The sequence below is a fragment of the Myotis nattereri genome (assembly GCF_964212035.1).
Source record: "Myotis nattereri genome assembly, chromosome: 1".
In the NCBI taxonomy this organism is placed as follows: domain Eukaryota; kingdom Metazoa; phylum Chordata; class Mammalia; order Chiroptera; family Vespertilionidae; genus Myotis; species Myotis nattereri.
The window spans coordinates 175,716,269-175,737,556 of NC_138075.1; the positions used below are offsets into that span (position 1 = coordinate 175,716,269).

Genomic DNA, 21,288 nt, shown 5'->3' on the forward strand with positions numbered 1-21,288 from the left:
TGTTTTTGAACCAGTTATTGAGGCTTTTGTAGGTGTTGGCTTATCAGAAGCAGTGTGGTCCTTTGGTTGTACTGACCAAATGCTCACTGGACTGCTGTCCATGTGTCATCCCAGGCGAGTTACCCTGAGCTCCAGTGGCTTCATCTTTAAAATGTGGATGGTTATCCCTTTCTTCACAGAGGTGTTGAGAGAATTAAATGAAATCATTATATGAGGTTTATAAAGTGCCATGTGCAGATTCTGGCTATGTAGATGTTCAGCAGAAGGTATTTATAATTATTGATTTTTTTTCAGCTTAATGTCTTAAGCTTTCCTTTGGGGAAGTCTGATTTACGATGAGGTGCCCGAATGTTGCTGCAGCCATTCCTTGTGGGCCTTCCCAGGAGGCTGGCACAGGGTTCTGGCTTGTGGCTCTGTGCTCTGAGAAGCCCGCTCTATAAAACCCAGTAACCTAGTGGTTTCCAATAGTGAACACCCCTGCATGTCCACTGGCACACATCTGTTCTTTGCAGCTTAATTTTCAAAATATTGTTTAAATGTAAGTAATTATTTAAAGTATCTATTGCTATCAAGTGTTGGATGGAGCCCTTATTTGAAAAACCGACCAAACAGTGATTGATGATGACAGAGCAGGCGCAGAAGGCAGAGCTGTCCCGGAGGCGTGGCCCGCCCTGAAGTCCATGCCCTTCAGTTGCTGAGGTTCTTCTCAGAGTCCCGTAACAGTGCTTTAAACCCCTTCTGTTGGTAGCCCATTTATTCCCTGGACATTTTACTGGTAGATTAATAGAGGAAATAGAATTCTGTATTTTAATCGTGTGAGAAGCCAAGCTTAAAATGATTAAATGCCATGTCCAAGGTCATACACTGCTTTATTCCAGGAATAGGAATATTTTTAAAAGAATTTGAACATTTCCTAAGTATAATCTACTTCAGGGAATTCTATCAAAATAAATAGAAAATGAAAACATTTGGACCAAACAAAAAAGCCAAACTATTTGTTTAAAAAACAAGTAAGGCGTGGATCAAACCAAGTGTTTAAATGCCCAAAGGAACTTGATAGTGGCCAAAGTGCCTTTTTTAAAAGATATGTTTTTATTGATTTTAGAGAGAGAGGAAGAAACATCAATTGGCTGCCTCCTGCATGCCCCCTACTGGGGATCAAGCTCACAACCTTGGCATGGGAATTGAACCATGTGCCCTGACTGGGAATTGAACCAGTGACCTTGTGGTGCACGGGATGATGCTCAACCAACTGAGCCACACCGAGCAGGGCCAAAGTGTCTTTTGAAATGGGTAGTAAGTCTCTGCCAAGAGAAAAAGTCAAGCTCCAGGTAAAGATACTGGCATGCTTCTGAGTTCACAGGGCATGGGAAGCAGCCCTGCCAAGGAAGAGTGGCCACACAGCTGCCCAGATCCCTTGGCTTCATCCTGTAGGAGAATCTTAACTTTTTATAGTTCTCCTCAGTCAAATAGCCCACCTTGATTTAATATTTCTTTTCTTCATAGACTGAAACAAATAATACAGCATTTCTTTTGGTCCCTTGCCAAGCCCATGACACAAACCAATACAGTCTTTGGCATTCACCTGGCATTATGTGGTCTTTGGCATTATGCTGCAAGATTTCCTTCTGATTTTCACATGAGTGTTTCTCAGCCCAGTGATCAAACATGGAGCAGACCTATAACTACTGGATTTTGCCTTTCCTTCAGGTGCAGTCGGTTTCAATCAGAAATCAAACGCTTGAAAATCTCATCCCCAGTGCGAGTTTGTCAGAACTGTTATTACAACTTACAGCATGAGAGGGGTTCAGAAGACGGGCCTCGGAATTGTTGAAGATTCACACGCGGACTGGAGACCACGGCTGTAGACCCTCCCAGCTCCCTGTCCCACTTGGAAAGGCATCACACAGTCTCCGTTTACACATCACTGGACACCACGTTCCGGGTATTGAATTCAAAGGGATCATTGGATAAACGGGTGAAGAATACAGTAACGGGACAGACGCTGTTCAGGTGACCAGCACAAGAAGAATAGGAGGTGGTTCCTAGGAGCAACATTGTCAATATCCGCTTCTCCCTGTAAACATCACTGTCTCCAAGGGGAAATCCTCAGTCACTGTTTTGTTTTGTTTTTTTGTATATCATTTTTATAGAGCTGCTCATCCTTATTTGGAAAAACCAACAACAAAACAAGGCTTTTAGAAAATGGTTGTAAATCTGACTTCTTTGCAAGTAACTGTGTATATTGTAAATAGGTATAAAGGCCTTTTTTCTAAATAAGGACTTCACTGCCTGTAACATGAGATTTCAAACTAAACCACTAACTCAGTGAACTTCTTATGGTTTGTCTGACATCTCTCACCAATTAATTATAAATATTTTTTTTTAATCCTCAAAGGCATTATCTGTGGTCTCCCCCACCCCTTTCAAATCCATCCTGTGCCCAATGTTTTGTTGTTGTTGTTTTTTTCAAGTTGGCCCACAGTATCTTCACTTAAAATAGGCTAGTAACCAAAATAATGTGGGCCTTCCTTAGGAACCAGTGTGGGAGAAAAGGAGTCCAGCCCTAAGATACCCTGGAAATATTGGAGCATCTTGCACCGGGCTCACACCATCTCAGTGTTGGTCTGATGTCACAAGGCCCTGGTAAGCTTCTGTTTGGACTGCCATTTGGTCATAGCAAACCTTCTTAGCATTGCACAAAGGTGGTCAGGGGATCGGTGTGATGCGGGAAACAGCCCTGCCTCCACTAATGGCAATATAATTGCATGTAACTCAAATTAACTTCTCTTGCATAGAACATAGTAAGTATGTGTCTTTGGTGACACTAAAAGTTCTACTATAGCTTATTTTCAAAAAAGGGTGAAAAAAAAAGGTGTACAGAATTAACATATAAACCTTGTTGTAAAACTGGATCATGTCAGAACTGCTTATAATTAACCTTTACCATTTAATGCCATCTACCTGAAAACAGTGAGATTTATACTGTATCAATGTCTATTTTTTTGTTTTTTGCTATGAATATAATTACAGTATTTTAATATTTAGTTATTTAATTTGTTCTACTAGTTGGTAACAGAACACACAGATCCAGGGAGACTAAAGCTGGTAGGGGCTAAGAGATAAGCTTAGTTTACAGAGAAATGGCTTTGGTGGTGGGATTTTTTAAAATGTGTGTTATGTACATAAATATGTATATATATAAAACAAATGAAACAATTAATCTAGATTTTAACATTTTCAGATATTTAGTGATAATATTATGAGCAATTCTAAAAGCCCAGTGATTTGAAAAATGTAGAATCCTTTATGGCCCAAGGAAGGAAGGACAGGCCTTCACACCCCATGGAGGCACCGTACACAGGACAGTGGCTTTGGCTTTCCCAAGTCTTCATCTTCAGGCCCTGGTGACAGGCACACTTATGCACTAAAATGCACATATATGCACATGCGTTCAAAAATAGGCATTGGTACAACAGCAATCTTGTACCGAATGGGCTGAAACCAGCTTAAGAACAGATTTGTTCTTCCTGATAACTAGGTCTCCAAGAGAAAATATAAAGGCTGCTTTAGTGCCTTATGCTTACTAAATTTAAACCTTTATTTACCCAGGTTTGAGCCTACAGTCTATTTATGATTACATATCAGAATTGATTAAAACACTTCCATTTCTAAAAGTTCCAATATACTTGTTAATAAAAAGGATTATTGGCATTAATACTTTAACTTGAAGAAGAGTTGTGTTCTGTTTTCCTTTCTGTGTCTTATCCTCCCACCCCCCCCCCACCCCCATCTTACTTTAGTTCTAACGAATAATACTGGATGTTCGACACTTGCAGGAATCATGCTATCGCATAACTGTGGGCTCTGCCTCTGCCCAGCCCCATAGAAGAGTTGTAGCAGTGTTATTCTACACTTTTTTCAAAGAAGCGTCCTCCTTGTGTACATGAACCATGTTTACCCCAAACCCAATGGCAGAGGTGTTCTTTAAAGACTTGAATATATGAATGTGTGTATGTAGTTACTTAAAGGTTATTCCTCTTTGTAATATGAAGTTATATGGGATGAACACTTTTAAACTTTCCAACACAACTTCCTTGACCAGAAGATGGAAACCAAAACTCTTGTGATAGTATTTCCTCTGGCAGCTGGTGCTGTGGGCAGCTGTTCTGTTCAGTGGGGTTCGGTGTGCGTGTTTGTATCTAATGCAGAAATCACAGATCACTCACATATACAAGTACACTCACATGCATAAACTCGTTTCTCTGAACGTCTTCCTGTGTTCCATGTACATTTGTTTGCCAACCTATATTCCCAGCCTGCACATCCACATCCATGTGGCCTGATTCTTTGTCTGAGAGCACCTCACAGGCTCCTGCTTGACCTCCATCGTTCCTTTGTTCATCCATCCGCCCATCTAGCCGTTTATTCATCCATGTGTTCTAACGTGTGTGGTGTGCTGCTGTAATGTCATGCTTTGGAAGAGAATAGCTGCCCATAGCGGCCATCCGTCTGGGTAATAGCAAAACACTCTAGATAAGTTATTTTGCACTTTCTTATGTATAAAGTTGGTAGAAACTTATTTTTGCTTTGTATCATTTAAATACATTTTGTTTTGGTAAATGAACTGTGTATAAAATATTTATGCCGTTACAACTGTTTTTAGAAAGTATTTTTAATTTCAGCAAGTTTGGTTACTTGTTGCATGACTATTAACACGGCTGACTTTTTGTGTCAGTGCAATGTATATTTTTTTGTCCTGTTATTAACTTGTAAGCCCTAGAAATGGCCAATTATTTGTACAGCAACAGAAGTAAATTGAAATTACTGGCTAAGACTGGATTGATTGTGGACTTTTGTACTATATTGCAGAATTCAATACCTGTTTGGTGGTTATGTAAAAGGCCTGAAGAATTACTACTAGTGTGCAATGTGTGATAACTGAATGTTCATTGTATATCTGTCTCTGATGCAAAAAGGTAGAGTAACACAATTACAATACATGATTAAATTCAATAGTCCAGGTATTTTTTTTTTTTTTCATTTCAAATAAATACCTACTATTCACCATCCATGAAAAAAAAAAAAAAAAGTTGTTTTTAAGCCAGTTCTTCAGGGAAGGAAAAAGAAAGCAGAACTGAGATCTAATAATCCCCAAACTTTATAAAAACTGAGTTCTAACAATTCCCTAAACTTTGTGTAGTTTTTTAATAGTTGTGACTATATCTTTCAAAAGCACCTGCTTATGGTCTCAGCTTGCAGAAGTTTGGCTATTAAGTTTGGCTCAAGTGCTAGTTTGATCCATCTCTAAATTCCAGCCTTCCTGCGTTCTGAGCTTCCCGGCTGTGTGTGGACAGCCGCAGGGAGAGGAAAGTGACTCCTAGGAGGCATGGCCCTCCCACTTGAGTGGACCTATGCCCCAAGACCGCATTGCATGGTTGTGGGGAAAGTAAGCAACAGTGAAGTATCTATCTCCTGCCCCTTGCAAAGTCACATGAGGACTATTCCGGTGTCCTGTCCCTCTTCTGCAAGCACACACCCATCCACCGTCGTCAGTCCTTTCATTACAGACCTCAATCTGAGAGGTTGGAACTCACAGATCGTTCTTAACTGTTGCTAGCTTATTTGGCTGTAAACTGCCTCCCCAGCACTTCAGTGACTTTCCTTTTCCGCTTTCTAAAGGTATTAATAAAAATCCCGGTTCCTTTTCAGCTTGACAGAGTCCCAAATTTGAGGATATTGTGCTTATTACAGATTCCACCTCAGTCCAATTCCACTTCACAGGCAGAAGGTATAGGAATGTCAAATCTTCTAAGACAATAGCTGTTTCTTCAAAAATAAAAAGTCAGTGGTAAGAGAAAGCCAAGGGCAGTTCCCATTCCTTTGATGTAATACTGCCCATCGTTCTAATGGCCTCAAAAAGAGTTGCAGTCAAGGATGGGAACTGCAGGAATCAGAGTTTAAAGGACGGACATGCAAATGATCTCCAATAAGTCCCTTTCCTGCCATTTGCTTAACTGCAATAAAATTTCCTCTTCACCCCTCATTTGGACCCATTTGGAGCTTTGGAGAGGAAGCAGTCCAATGGAATTAGTCTAGCGTTACATCAGCTGTTTTCACTTTATCAACATTTTCCGCACCCACTGTAAAACTCTTATTGTCCCTTTGGACTTTTGTAGATATGGCACCAAGCCAAGCTGCCACGCTGAGATGGCGTGATGTGGGGAGAGCCTCAGAATAGAAATGAAGAGCGAGGCTGCTGCTGTCGCCTGCCAGGAACTTCTGAAGCTCCCTGTAAGCACCCTGTGCACCAGGTTTCCTGTGTCAGAGCTGCCTGTGAGGATGCGACAGGGGGCTAAGATAGCGATTCTTCTGTTGTGGCAGCAATTCTTCAAATGGCCCAGGAGCACGATCAGTCAGCACTCCGAGGAATCAGGAAAGAACCTTTATTACGCAGTGCTACTAGTCCAGGGGATTCTGATCCAAAGCCTGAACTGCCAATGTGGGGAGGTTTTGACACATATTTCTTCTTGTGGCAGGCCCCTGGGTGGGCTTTGTAGCTCTGCCCAAGTCGGTTAGAATGGGGCTTGTAAGATTACTGTTTAGATACTGAACTAGGCTATAAGCCCCCAGAGTTGCCCACCTATTTTCCTTCTCATTCCCCCCCGTCTTGTTCCACAAGCTAGTCTTAGCCTTGGGGATTACAGAGGACTCGGGAATTGGGGATAAGGTCGCCAAACACTCTAGCTATTTCCTGCTGAAGGGGGACAACAAAAAGGGGAGTATGCCGAGTAGTATGCCGAGTCTTCATCATCTTCCCCAAGGGGGTTGTAATAGTAGTTTGGAGTAGCAGGGGCAGAGAAGTTCTCCTCCCGGGACCAGTCTGGGGGTTCTGGAGATACTTGTATAAAGACAGAATAAAACTGTTAGAAAAATGAAAACAATGATTATCCAGAAATACCAAAGTCAGGTCAGTCAGCCAGATCCGCGGTCTTCTTGAAGATGATCCGCAGGGGGTGGTTCAGGTCAGAGGTCGCCTTCCACTCTGGATGCTGATTGTACAGCTGGTGGGCTGCTCCCACCCGGGAATGGTGGATCCAGGTGTTCAGTCCTGCAACTTTGAGAACTGAGAAGGTGGTTAGTATGACTGGATAAGGTCCCTTCCAGGTTGGCTTAAGGGGTTCCTTTTTCCAATCTTTTACCCAAACCTGGTCCCCAGGCTTGTGAGGGTGTACAGCTGTTACTAGAGAGATGGGCAATCGATCAGTAAGTAACCCATCTGTGGACTTCAAGGATAGTTTTCCCAAGACCTTGTAGCTGTTTCTGAATTTCTAAGTTCTCTGCTTCCCCCAAATCTCCCTTTGGCCAAATTAAGGGAGGGGGTCTGCAATATAGAATTTCAAATGGAGAGAACCCAACCCTGGCCCTCAGGGCACAGCACACCCACAGGAACACAAGTGGTAAGATATCTGTCCAGGGTAAGTTCATCGCCTAGCATAGCTTAGCCATAGCCTGCTTGAGATCGGGTTCATGCGTTCTACTTTCCCTGAACTCTGGGGCCTGTAGGCTACATGTACGTTCCACTTAATTCCTAAGGCCTTAGCTACCTGCTATACTACTTCAGCTACAAAGACTGGGCCATTATCTGCCCCTATGGTTAATGGCATTCCAAACTGCGGAATTATGTCCCTCAGTAATGCCTTGGTGCCTTCTCTCGCCTTCTCCATGTGGATAGGATATGCCTCAACCCAGCCTGAAAAGGTGCAGAATAACTAAAAGATATTTATTTCCTCTACTAGGCCTTAATTCTGTAAAGTCTACCTCTACATCTTCAAAGGGAGCCTGCCCACAGCGCTGAATTCCTATGGGTCCTAGAGGACCCTGCCTTGCATTGTTCTGTGCACAGAGGAGGCACATAAGGAGGGGGGATGGGCAATTAGATAGCATCAGCTTAACAAGGCTTCTAGAGCTGTCTTCCCTAAATGGGTAAGTTCATGCTGCTGGAGGATTACTCTATGAGCTAACTGTTCTGGAACACAGACCCTATGATCTGGGAGTATCCACCAACATTCCTTCATCCTCTTATCCCCTTCCTACTAGGCCCATTCTTGAGGGGTATATTTTGGAAGTTCAGGTAATTCAGGAGCCAGCATGTTCTGCAATGGTGCTGCCTGTTCCTTAGCAGCTAGCTATGCCTTTATGGTCATGAGGGCTTTTTCCTGCTTAGGACCCCAGTAAATGGGTGCCTTTTCCTCTCCTTTTAAGGCTTCATAGAGGGGCTTAGCATGAACCACCTGGTGGCGGCTTAGCTGACATCGGAGGGGGTGGCAGAATGGTCTGCCGGTGTGGTCCCCAGTAGCTCTGATAATGATGACCTCCCATCCTGAGAGGGGAGCTATTTTCTAAGTGACTACTGAGTGCTGTGTCCCTGTATCAACCATAAAGTTCACAGTCTGGCCCCCGATTTTCATTTTGACCATGGGCTCATGGGGGCCCAGTTGGGAAGAGCACAGCCTGTCCTAGTCGGAGCCGGCTGCCACTAATCCGATGAGGTCTGTCTCAGGCGGCTCTGGCCAATAGTGGCTGGATGTTTGGATGGCCTTGCCTGCCTTTTCTGGCAGCTCAGACATTCATTCTTCCAATGTCCTAATCCTTTACAATAGGCACGCTGGTCCCGTTTAAGATCTGTCCTTGCTTTTCCTGACTTGGCTCCTTGCTGTTTCCCTTTCCTTCCTGCCTGAGGGTTCTGGTAGTTAGCTTCTATGACAGCCGCAGCAATCAGTGTCGATTTCTTTTTTAGTTTCTCCTCAGCCTCCTTTTTAGCCACATTATCCTGATTAATGAAAACCTTGTTTGCTATTTCTAGTAGCTCGGTTGCATTCTTTCCTGCAAATCCTTCAAGCTTCTGTAGCTTTCTCCTTATGTCTGGCTGAGCCTGACTAATGAAGGCTGCATTGACCATATTTTGATTCTCTGGGGCCTCAGGATCAAAGAGAGTGTAAACTCGATATGCTTCACAGAGTCTCTCACAAAAGGCTGCCGGACTTTGATCAGACTTCTGGAAAACCTCAGAGGTCTTAGCCATATTAGTGTGTTTCTTGCCCCTACCCTGAGCCCCTGGAGGAAGGCCAGTCAGTATCTCTCTAGCCTGGCTTTCCTGTACTCCGAGTTCAGGTCCCATCAGGGTTTCTCTTCTGGGAGAGCTTCCCTGGCCCAACTGTCTGTGTCCAATATTCCTGCTGGAGCCTGGGTCTGGAGCCATTTCTGAGCTTCTGCTATTATTCTCATGTGCTCTTCAGTGTTGAAAAGCATGAGAAGGAGTTGCTTGCAATCGACCCAGGTGGGCATATGGGTCTGAAAAATTGACTTGAGTAGGTCAACCATGGCCTGAAGTTTTTCAGAATAAGCAAGAGTGTGATGCTTCCAATTTAAGAGATCAGTCGTAGTGAAAGGCTGGTAGTAAAAGACCAATCCCCCCCCACACACCCTTGTATGGTCCCGTCTTCTCCAACTACATGGGGGCCCCACACTTCTTGGAGAGGCATCTGGAAAGCCAGGGGTGGCCTGGGTCCCTGATCAGCTGAGCACAAATATCATCCAACTGGTTCTGGAGAGTCTGGTTGGGGGGAGAGGAAAGGAAGTGGTGTATCTAAGCTTCCCTGACCAAGCAAAGGAGAACTGGGTGCCACTTGAGGCACGTACGGAGGTGGTAGAATTTGCAGGGCTTCCTCAGGGGGTTCTTGTAGACTAGGAGGCTTAGTTTCCTTCTGAGAGGCCTGCTCTTTTTCTCCTGCCATTAAAATCTTACTCTGTCCCTCCTTATATACACCAAACCAGACCCAAGGCAGCTTAAGCTGTGCTATTTATAGCCAGTGGTCAATATAAGGGAACTGATCAGGATGACCTGGGTCTCCTATGATAATTCTGTGAACATTCCTGATTGTGGGGACATCCAATGTGCCCTCCAGTGGCCATCCTACTCCAAAAGATGGCCAGTCTATTTCACACATTCTTTTTTAACTCCCAGGGGACTAATTTTGCCCCTTAGGTCCCAATAAACCCTTTTTAAAAATTCCTTAACATGCATTTTAAGACAGTAGACTTTGAGGAGCTATTACCCATGTTGCAAGTATGTAGCCCCACCCAGTGAACAGAGATGCAAGACAAACAAAGGTAACGTTTGCTTCACCGCCCGGCCATGCCAGTCGTCTGGACTGAAGTGTCTCTTAGCTTTGGAGAATCCGTATAAATCCGGGGCCCAATCACCACTGCAGAGGACCAGGTTGCCTCAGTCCCCCGGTGACGATGCCTCCCTTGGCCGTATGAGAATCACCATTCACACTCTTATTCACACGCCAGTCAGTCCGAGTTTTGACTTCCACCCACAGAAAGTCCCTGAGGCAAATATTTGCCTAGGCAGCGATCAGCCAGCCTCTTCTGTCCCAAAAGACAGGACTATTCCCTGGGGAAAATTTACTAGTCAGATGTAACCGCGGGTCCAGAAAGGTATTTCCTGCCTCCGTGAACCCCCTGGAGCACAGAGTCGCAGCAGTCTCTCCAGGCCCCGTGAGTCCAGGAACTGGCGAGTGAGCTGGTGGCACCTTCCTAGGGTCTCAGAGCCCGGACTGAGTGCCCTGGAGGCTGCTCTCGTCAGCAGTGGCCCAAAAGCCAGTGCAACTGATGCTTCCCGGCCACTGCACCAATTATGTTGTGGCAGCAATTCTTCAGATGGCCCAGGAGCATGATCAGTGAGCACTCAGAGGAATCAGGAAAGAAAACCTTTATTACCCAGAGCTGCTCGCGCAGGGGATTCTGACGCAAAGCCAATCTGAACTGCCAATGTGGGGAGGATTTGATATATATATCTTCTTGTGGCGGGCCCATCAGGGTGGGCTTTGTAGCTCCGCCCAAGTCAGTTAGAATGGGGCTTGTAAGATTACTGTTTAAGTAGGTACTGAACTAGGCTGTAAGCCCCCAAAGTTGCCCCCTATATTTTTATGGACTAAGGTATTACATATGTGTCCATATCTCCTCATTGCCCCCCCAACCCACACCTGTACATGCCCTCACCCCCCTGTTGTCTCTGTCCATTGGTTATGCTTATATTTATGCATACAAGTCTTTTAGTTGATCTCTCTCCCTTCCCCCCATCCCCACCCCCACCTTCCCTGTGAGGTTTGAGCATCGATCAGATGCCCCCCTATTTTCCTTCTCATTCAATGTTTGGGTTTTAGGACCTTTGGATCCTTAAAAACTCAAGGACTCCAACCGCTTTTGTTTGTATGGTTTGCATCTATCAATAGTAACTGTATTAAAAATAAAAACTGAGATTTTAAAAATAGATATACTCATTTAAACATAACAGTGATAAAACCATTATATATTAACAACATACTTCTATGAACAAGAAAGAACTTCCAAAAAAATTAGGAGAGAGATTGTTTCACAATTTTGCAAACTCTTTAATGTCTGGCTTAATTAAACACAGGTCGATTCTCCTAGATCAGTGATGGCGAACCTATGACACGCGTGTCAGAGGTGACACGCAAACTCATTTTTTTGGTTGATTTTTCTTTGTCAAATGGCATTTAAATATATAAAATTAATATCAAAAATATAAGTCTTTGTTTTACTATGGTTGCAAAGATCAAAAAATTTCTATATGTGACACGGCACCAGAGTTAAGTTAGGGTTTTTCAAAATGCTGACATGCCGAGCTCAAAAGGTTCGCCATCACTGCCCTAGATGCTTCTACATTCAGTCTGGTGACACTTTACTTCAGTTGAAACATAAAAGGAAAATGCGGTCTCACACAGGTATGTGGGTGGGAAAGGGGGGCATATTTTAATAGTCTGTTCAGATTTTAATAGTCTGTTGAAATCTTGCTTCTTAAAGATGAAGTTTCTGAAAGGTTGCCTACTATGTGTCATCTGAAACTGCATCAATGAACTTGTCATACTCTATTACCTTTAAATCCATTTGTCTGTCTTGCACTTTGAATGTATCTTCTCCCCATGCGTAATTTTATAAGCAAGCATTGGTCATTTAGAAACGATTAGATCCCTAACGTAGTCAAAAATTGCACCACTACTGGTGTGTAAATAGATCTTCCAAGTGTTGACATACTTCATTACATATCATATCAGACAATCACATCATGTATCTCAGTGTCACCAGAATTCTCAGGAAATCCAAAGTCATGGCGATGCATACAAGTTTCTCAAAATTAGAAATTTTGTTCAAAGCCTAAAATGTTATCCTTGGCAATAAACACTGTGTGTTGTTTCCTTCGAAGCCCATTCTGTTAATTTCAAGAACACTGCCGCCAGAGAACCACAGTTCCCGCTGTTCTTTCCAGTGACGCTGGCGTTCGTGGGAACAGCAGCGGGTCCAGCCCACAGCGCAGCTGCACAGGCTCTTTCCTCTGAGACAAGCATTGCCCAGAACCACTGTGGTGCCTTGTGGGTGCTTATCATTTTGTGTCACATGGCTTAAGGCTTAAGATTTAATACAAGCAGTCATTTTTACTGCTTCTCAGGGGACATTCTTAAGTGAAACAGGCTCTTTTCTTTGTACTGCAAGTACTTGTCAATGAAGTATATCGTGACTGCTGCTAGCAGTTTGGTGCCATGGGCCGGCCTGATTCACATGTAGATTCCAGCAGTTTACTCACCATTGTTTTGTACCTCATGTCAGGACAAATACCAATGCAATAGAGTGAAAAAAGGCAGATAACGTTTTAGTATTATCCTGAGCATAGTCTTCATAGTCAGAGACCCCAAAAGGGTCTCAGGATGCCCAGGAGTCTGTGAAGCAGACTTTGAGAAGCGCTGATCCAAGGAGAGGGTGCCACCTAAACTGTCAAGTGACCTGTGTGCGTTTGGGAAGTGCTCCTAATCTGGGCCCTGAGCTTTCAACGGGGCTCCCACTGAAACCTGCCACCTGCAGGCCCCAGCCCATCACACTGGGCCCATTGGTGGCGGCCACACAAAGGCCAGGATTGCATCTCAAGTGCTGGAGTTGCTATCAAGGTCTTTTTTAAATCTAGTCAAAACTCTAAAATGTTGCTACTGTAAAAAAACTATTAATGGTAATCTTTCTATATTAGGTACAGTGGTGTACTGTAACACACTGGCCAGGAGCTTGGCAGCGGAGCTGGTCTGGGGTTTAAGTACCTCTTCTACCACTTCATGTGTGATTTTGGACAACTTGTCCTCATCTACGGTTTCTCATATGTAAATTTATTGAGATATTATTAACATACTACTATATATATATATATGTTTTCATATATATATATTGGTTTTCATATATATATATATATATGAACAAGCTTGTTCTCAATGTATTGTAGTGTTAATTCGGAAATCCTATTATATAAAAAGCTAGGGACCGTCACAACTGAAACAACTGGACAAATGATCAAACAGCATGAGGGTCTGCAGCGGGGGTAGGGCCACGGTGGATGCCCCTCCACACACCTGCACTGGGGGTCTGGTTCAAGTCACGGATTGTGAGAGGGTGAGTGAGAATGACAGAAGCCTGGCATATGTCGACTGTTTGGCCCAAATAAACTCACAAAAATTCTTTACAGGTTTCAATGTTTTTATGTTAACAGTGGGGAGAGCCCTGAGAAGTCATTTCACACAAGAGGAAAGGGATTTGGAGTGGGGTTTGGTGGTTCCAATGCCATGCTGCTTATTAGGTCTAATTCCCAGCTCTACCCCTGAGCCTTCCCACTCCCTGGCCAGTGCTCCCAGTTTATGTCCTTTCTTTTCTTTCTTTTTTTTTTTTTTTTTTGTAACTACAGTGAAAATGTACTTCTGTGTCATCCATGCATAATTGTACCCTGCTTTATCAAGGAGATAATAAGGGTTAGAACGTCAACTTTGGCCTTCAGCTATCATACTTCCTGCTCAACAAAGACAGTGGCAAGTTCATTCCAGAGCAGAGTTTAGAGTGTTTAAAGAAAACAACTCCTGCCCTGGCACGAGGCTCAGTGGGTTGGAGTGTCATCTCCGTCATCCCAACCCAAACACCAAAAGGTTTGCAGGTTGGATTCCCACCAGGGCACATGCAGGAGGCAACCAATGCATGTTTCTCTCTCCCTACCTTCCTTATTCCCTCCCCGTCTCTTTAAAATCAGTGAACATATGGTAGAGTGGGGATTAAAAAAAGAAAAAGAAAAAGAGGGTGAGACATGTGCTGGGGGTAGGGGTGGCCAATAGGGAAGAAAAGAGACATATGTAATACTATATGTAATACTTTAGACAATAAAGAACTGAAAGAGGAAAGAAAGAAAGGAAGAAAGAAAGAAGGAAAGGAAGGAAGGAAGGAAGGAAGGAAGGAAGGAAGGAAGGAAAGAAGGAAGGAAGGAAGGAAGGAAGGAAGGAAGGAAGGAAGGAAGGAAGAAAGAAAGAGAACTTCTTTAGGATCTTGCCCTCAAGCACCGCCACAAATTGAAAATAAAAGCTGTCCCCTAAAGAAATATTTCTGTTCCTAAAAGGAAGCCATCCTTTTGAAACCTGATTAGAGCGAAATAAACCATGGAGCAAAGGTCAACCTAAGGAGTCTTTGGTTGTAAACTTAAGAATCATCACCGTCTGGGTCCGTAGGCTGATCTGCCAAGAGGAAGAAGGAAGACCTACTTTCGCAAAGTTATCAGGTAGGAGTGCGTTTGGAGTTTGGATCCACCTATGTGGAATTCTTTTTCCTTCTGAGGCCGTAATTAAGTGTTCATGCTGACACATATGCTGCTGGGCCTTGAGTTCTGTAAAAAACGACACAACTACCCTCTTAGGAACTTTCTAGCCTGTCAATGAGAGGCTGCACTCGAACTCCTGACTTTGTAATTGAATTTTCAGCAAGTCTGTTTCATACCTTACTATTTCTAATTCACAATGTTGTTTTCTTAGCTCTGCAGTATTTATATCATCATCATCATGATCATCATGATCATCATCATCATCTCATCATCTCATCTTTAGTACTTTCTCCTTACTAAATTATAGAATACAAAGCCTTCCCAGAAAATCCTCTTCTATTCCCCATACTGGCCTCTTGGTCTTTTTGCAAACACTTGCCTGCCTTCCTGCCTCCCTCCCTTTTTCTATAGGTGTCACACCATTGGTTTTCATCTTCCGCCTTTTCAAGGTGGATACTCCTGCCCAGACTTGACATCTGCTGAGATAGATTGTGAGAGAATTAGTTGGAAGACTGGCTGCTGGGAATTGTGTACTCTTGCCTTTGCCTGCAATAGTCAGTTCTCGGCGAGGCAGCCACAGTGAGCTTGTAGGTGCCAGGTCCTCTCTGTCCCTGCTAAGATCCCACGGGGCTTCTTGCCTCTCTCCCGTCCTGTACTGCAGACACACGTACATGCCCTTGTACCCTCGCTGTGACTGTCACCTCTGCCTGTGAAGATCCTAATCCGAGCTCTCTTCCTCCCGTACCTGCTCTGGTCACCTGGAAGGGAGGCCTCCCCTGACCACCCTGCAGTATTTACTGTTGCAATTTGCCTGCCTCTAAATTCCCCGTAATCTGAGATACTATATAATAGGTGTTGGTGGTGTCTCCCCAGTAAAGTGTAAGCTAATTGGAGGCTGATATTTGTGTCTGCTTTGGTCACAACTGTACCAGGCAAAGTAGCTGCTCAATGAATATGTTGAGGGAAAGAATTAGAGGTGGCCCTTGACTTCCTGACCTTCAACTTTTATTATTATTGTTGTAAGAACATTTTAACATGAGATTTTTAAAAGTAGATAATATTGTTAACTGTAGGCACAATGTGGTAGGACAGATCTCTAAACTTGTGTCTTGCACAATGGAAATTTTATATCCGTTGAATAGCATCTCCTTATCCCCCCTACCCCCATCCCCTGGCAACCACCATTCTACTCTCTGCTTCTATGAGTTTAACTAATTGCGATATCTCATCAGTGGAAGCATACTGTGTTTGTCCTTCTGTGACTGACCTATTTCATTTAGCTTAATGTTATGGATCGTGAACATTAATGCAATAGGTTTCGGTGGAAATCTTAAATCATCTTTCTTGTGTTGAATTTGAGCTTTCACATACCACATGCTTGAATACTTCTACTCAAACTTTCACTGAAGTTTCATCTTAAACATTCAAGTTCCTTAGCCCTTGAGAGCACCCTTGAGAAAGGCGCCCTCTCCCTACAGGGGGACCAGCTGCCTTCCAGGCCTCGGTAGAAGCCAGAGGGTCTTTGCAGCAATGTCTGAGAAGAAAGCCTGCCCTCCTCCTAGTCTACCCTTACCAGGAGTCGTAGATATTCCAGGGCAGCCCCCAGCCCTCAACACTGCCCATCGGACAATTCAGAGAGGGGCAGCTGGACCAGTTGTGGGGTCCTCAGTTGTGGAGTCAGCTGGTAGCCCTTCTCTGACTCGCCTCAGGCCTGGAATACCCTCCCTGCAGATCCCATCATTACAGATTCTCTAGTCAGATTTTTCTGTTTGTTAAATATTTTATTGATTTTTAGGAAGGGAGAGGGAGAAAAACATAGATGTGAGAGAGAAACATCAGTTGGCTGCCTCCTGCATGCCCTCTCCCAGGGATCAAGCCCATGATCAAGGCATGTGTCCTGACCAGGAATGGAACTGGCAAGCCTACGGTCATGGGGTGACGCCCAAATGACTCACACTGACCAGGTAGTCAGATTTTTTAACTTTATTGATATATAATTAACACACTGAAGTGGGATTTTTTGGACTGGAACACTTGGTGTTTTCCTGGGCAGGATGGTTCCCGGGCTCTTTGTCCATGGGAGTAGAAGAATGAATCCACAGATGGAAGGTGGTATAGTAAAGGTGGACATTTATTGAATAACAAATACAGACTCTCACGAGGGGAAGGGGAAAGAATCTCACAGCACAGACTCCCGCTTGGGGAGAGGGAAAGAGTCCCACTGAGTCCCTGTTTCCACGGTTTATAAAGGCTGTAGATCTTTGTGCCTTGATATCCCCTCTGATTGGTCACTATTCCCTTAGGCTGGTTACTATAGTAACTTCTGAGCTCAAAGGTCGAACCTCACATGGGACATGTGAAGTTCTCTCCCCGCCCTCCCTCCCCCTGCTTCTTCCTTACTGTTTTCCTATTCCCTTTGGGCTTTCTTCTTCTCCTTCTGGATGTGGATGAGGGGCTTCCTTCCCTTTATTTTGTAAATATAGACCTTCTCCTGTTTCTAGCTCCCTCACTCTATGGAAATGTACCTGTTGCAGCTTTACAGCTTCCCTATTCTATGGAAATATACCTTCTGCTGCTCTGCAGCCCTGTGCTTCTTCCATGGTCCCCTTAATTTCTAAAACTTCCTAAAACCTTTTTAATCCCCCAAAATTCATGTTTAACACTATAAAATTCATCAGTTTAGAATGGGTTTTTATATATTTACACTAGTGGCCTGGTGCACAAAATCTGTGCACTCTGGGGGGGGGGGTCTCCCAGCCTGGCCTGTGCCTTCTCAGAGTGCAGGAGCCCCACGATCAATCGCCCCAAAGAGGTAGGCCATGCCCACCCATCTGAGGCCCCTTGATGGATTGACTCCAAAGAGGTAGGCTGAAGCCGGGGGTTGTGTCTCCACCATGTGAGCAGGGCCACAGGAACCCCAGCGGAAGCCACGTGGAGCAGCTGCTGGGACCCGCCCCCGCAGTGCATGTGGGGCTGTGGAAACCCCAGCAGAAGCTGCACAGAGCAGCCACTGGGACCTGCACCATGCACACAGCGTCAAGCCCCACACACCCTGATGATGGATTGTGACAGCGTGATGCTGTGAGGGCATGACGACCACCCTAGGCTATTATTAGTATAGATAGTTGTGCAACTATCACCACAATCTAATTCTAGAACATTTTCATCACCCCAAAAGAAACCTCATACCATAAATAGTCACTTCCCATTCTTCCCCATCTCCACCCCAATTTTACAATCCACTAATGGACATAAAGGAGAGTTAAGTTCCTCTGGCATTTCATCCCCTGCAGGACTGGTTGCCCCAAACTGCCCTCCTCTGCTGGCCTGGTCACCCTAACTGCCCTCCCCTCCAGGCCTGATTGCCCCCAATTGCCCTCCTTTGCAGTCCTGGTCCTTCCCAACTGCCCCCACTGCTGGCCATCTTGTGTCCACATGGGGACAGCCATCTTGTGTGTTGGAATGATGGTCAATTTGCATATTACCTCTTTATTATATAGGATTCTTATGTCCTTCATCATAGATTAGTTGATCATATAAGTATTTTTTTCTGACTGAGGGAGAAATTCTGGTATCTCTATTCTGTTCCATTGATTTATGTGTGTGTTTTTTTGTCAGAACCATTTTGTTTTGATTATTATATCTTTGTAATATAGTTTGAAATCAGGGTATATGATACCTCCAACTTTATTCTTCTGTCTCAAGATTGCTTTGGTTTATTCATGGTCTTTTGTTGTTCCACATAAATTTTTATATTACTTATTCTAGTTCTGATAAGAATTTCATTGGTATTTTGATAAGAATTTCATTGATCTAAGAATTTCATCAGATTGCTTTCAGTAGTATGGTCATTTTAATGATATTAATCCTTCCAATCCATGAGCATGGTATATCCTTTCATTTATTTGTGTCCTCTTCAATGTCCTATACAGTGGGGCCTTGACTTACAAGTATCCTAACGAGTTTTTCGAGATACGAGCCGTCTCTCGGCCGATTTTTTGCTTTGAGTTGTGAGCTAAAATTCGGGTTACGAGCCAGCTTCAAATACCCCACCGCTAGTTGGCGCAGGAAACATCACAGTGAACACCACAACATCAGCCCAGCATCACGTGTCTCATTTGTTCACTTTATGATTTGACATACGAGTAATTTGTTAGGAGCTCTGTCACGGTACAAATTAAACTCCTAAGTCAAGGCCCCACTGTAGTTTTCAGAATGCCTCATTCGTTGAATTTATTCCTAGTTATTTTATTCTTGCAGTTGTAAATGGGATTGTTTTCTTAATTTCTCCTTCTGATTGTTATTATTGTATAGGAGCACAATGTATATCTGTTTATTAATTTTGTATTCTGCTACTTTACAGAATTCACTAATTCTATTAATATTTGGTGTTTTTTTAGGACTTTCTACATATATATTATCATGTCATCTGAAAATATTAAGTTTTACTACTACTTTTACAGTTTGTATACCTTTTATTTCTTGTTCTTGTCTGATTACTGTGGTTAGGACTTCCAATACTATATTGAGAAGTGATGGTGAGAGTGGGCATCTTTACATTTTTTGTGATCTTAGAGGAAAAGCTTCTTGCTTTTCACCATTAAGTATGGTGTTAGCTGTGGGCTTTATAAAGTTTTTTCTTTTGTTTAGTTTTGCTTTGATTCTTATCATTTCCTTCTACTTACTTTGGGGTTTCTCTTTTACTAGTTTTTTCAGATGTAATTTTAGATTATTTATTTGGGATTCTTCCTCCCTCTTGAGGTAGCCTGTATAACTATAGACTTTCCTCTTATAACTGCTTTTGCTGAATTCCATAAATTTTGTAAAGTTGTGTTTTCATTTTTATTTATCTCAAGGTAGTGTTTGATTTCCTCTTTGACCCTCCTCCTCCCCTACTTCCTACTCTTTTTGGAATTCCTATAATGAGAACGTTAGGGTGCTTGATGTTATCCAGGGATCGCATACTATTTTCACTTAAAAATTTTTTTTTTTCATTTGCTGTTGTGATTGGGTGAATTTCATTATTCTGTCTTCCAGGTCACTAATCTATTCTTCTGTATTAACTAATCTGCTGTGGATCCTTCTAGAGTTTTCATTTATTTTATTCTTTACCTCTGATTGGTTCTTTATTACATTTTCTATCTTTTTGCTGAAGCATTATCTGAGTTCCTTTATTGTATGCTCAAATTTGTTCAGCATCCTTTTGATGATTGAATTCTTTATTGGGTAAATCACTTATTTCTATTTCATTAGGGTTTTTCTCTGGAGTATTTTCTTGTTCCTTTATTTGGGGCATGTTCTTCTGTCTCCCCATTTTTAAATTTTGTGTTTTTTTTCCTATGAATTGGATAGAATAGCTCTTTTTCTTTCCCAGTCTTGAAAGAGTGGTCTCTGTGTAGACACTGTGTTGAATCATTTTGGCAGGCCAATTATAGTCCATGCAGCTATGTATAGTTCCTGGTGTGTGGTCTGGTTTTAAGGAGTGAGTTCTGGGTGGGGCAGATTGGGGTGTGTATGCTTCCTTGCTTTTCTAATCTGGGTCAGGCTGCCTGATGTAGACGGAACTGTTTGGTTTGCTGTTGGTGTGCCCTGTTGTTTTTAACTGTGATCAGAGCAGGGTCTGGGTGGGGCTGCTTTACATACTTGCCTCTCAGCAACCCACCAATTCTGCTCCCTCTCTGGACAGTGCACCTACTCATGCACTCAGAGGTGCCCCTGTCCACAGGAGCAGCCCTGTGTGAGTGCCCTATCACTTTAAATGTCCACAGTCAGAGCAGGGTATGGGCAGGGCCACTCTGTGTGCCTGCCTTACCAGCTCTGCCCTTTCTCTGGGTGGGGCAGTCTTGCGTGCATGCTGAGCTGCAATATACTATATTTCACCCTCTCCAGGCAGGGTAACCCTACATGCACACAACAGCACCCCATTCACTCTGCACGGGGCAGCGTGTGGGTACTGCAGTTTTGCTAGCTCCCCAGTGTCTCCAGGAGTGCAACCTGCCCTCTATTTGTACACTCTCTGGACAGGGTATCCCTACAGGCGACATCATGGCATTTTCTAGTCCCACATTCTCTCCAGGGGGGGAGCTCCGTGTGCACACATCCCAGTGGGTGTGCAAAGCAGCACCCTGCCCTATCTGCTGAATCAGCTTTCAGGTGGAGGCGCACCTTGTGTGAACTGTGGCTCCTCCTGTTTCTGCTGGATTTGGCTACAGAAGGGTGGCTGAGGGCACGCTCCAGTGCCCTGCAGGTGGGCCAGGGAACCTGGATGGAGCTCCTGCCCACTACCACATGCCAGGGAAGCGTCAACAACGGCGCTCACCAGTCCCTCAGGCCCTGGGTTGTTCCTCAGCTCCGGAGAGCTCGTGTTCCCCAACCTTCTCTATGCGCCCTTTCCCTTGCTTGTGCAGCTGTTCAGTTGGCTCCCCGTTGGCTTGCAGGAGGCACTGCCCCAGGTATTAGTGCATACTTAATGTGTTCTTGTGGGGAGGGGGGAGCTCAGTGGCTACCTGTGCTGCCATCTTGGACTCGCCCCTCAAATGTGTCTTAATTGTACTAGCAGAACCTCCAGTTCCTTTTCGCATGCT

At 43.9% G+C, this 21,288-nt stretch overlaps 1 protein-coding gene across 2 annotated transcripts in view; it reads left to right on the top strand.

The window, feature by feature from the left end:
* Nucleotides 1–3,718, top strand: part of WDFY3 (WD repeat and FYVE domain containing 3) — a 176,933-nt gene extending 173,215 nt beyond the window's left edge. For both annotated transcript variants that reach the window (XM_081094948.1, XM_081094949.1), the window contains one exon: nt 1,711–3,718. In XM_081094948.1, the coding sequence (XP_080951074.1) occupies nt 1,711–1,834 (124 nt within the window). In that variant the 3' untranslated portion in view covers nt 1,835–3,718. The remainder of the gene's footprint in view (nt 1–1,710) is intronic.
* Nucleotides 3,719–21,288: the final 17,570 nt, after the last annotated feature.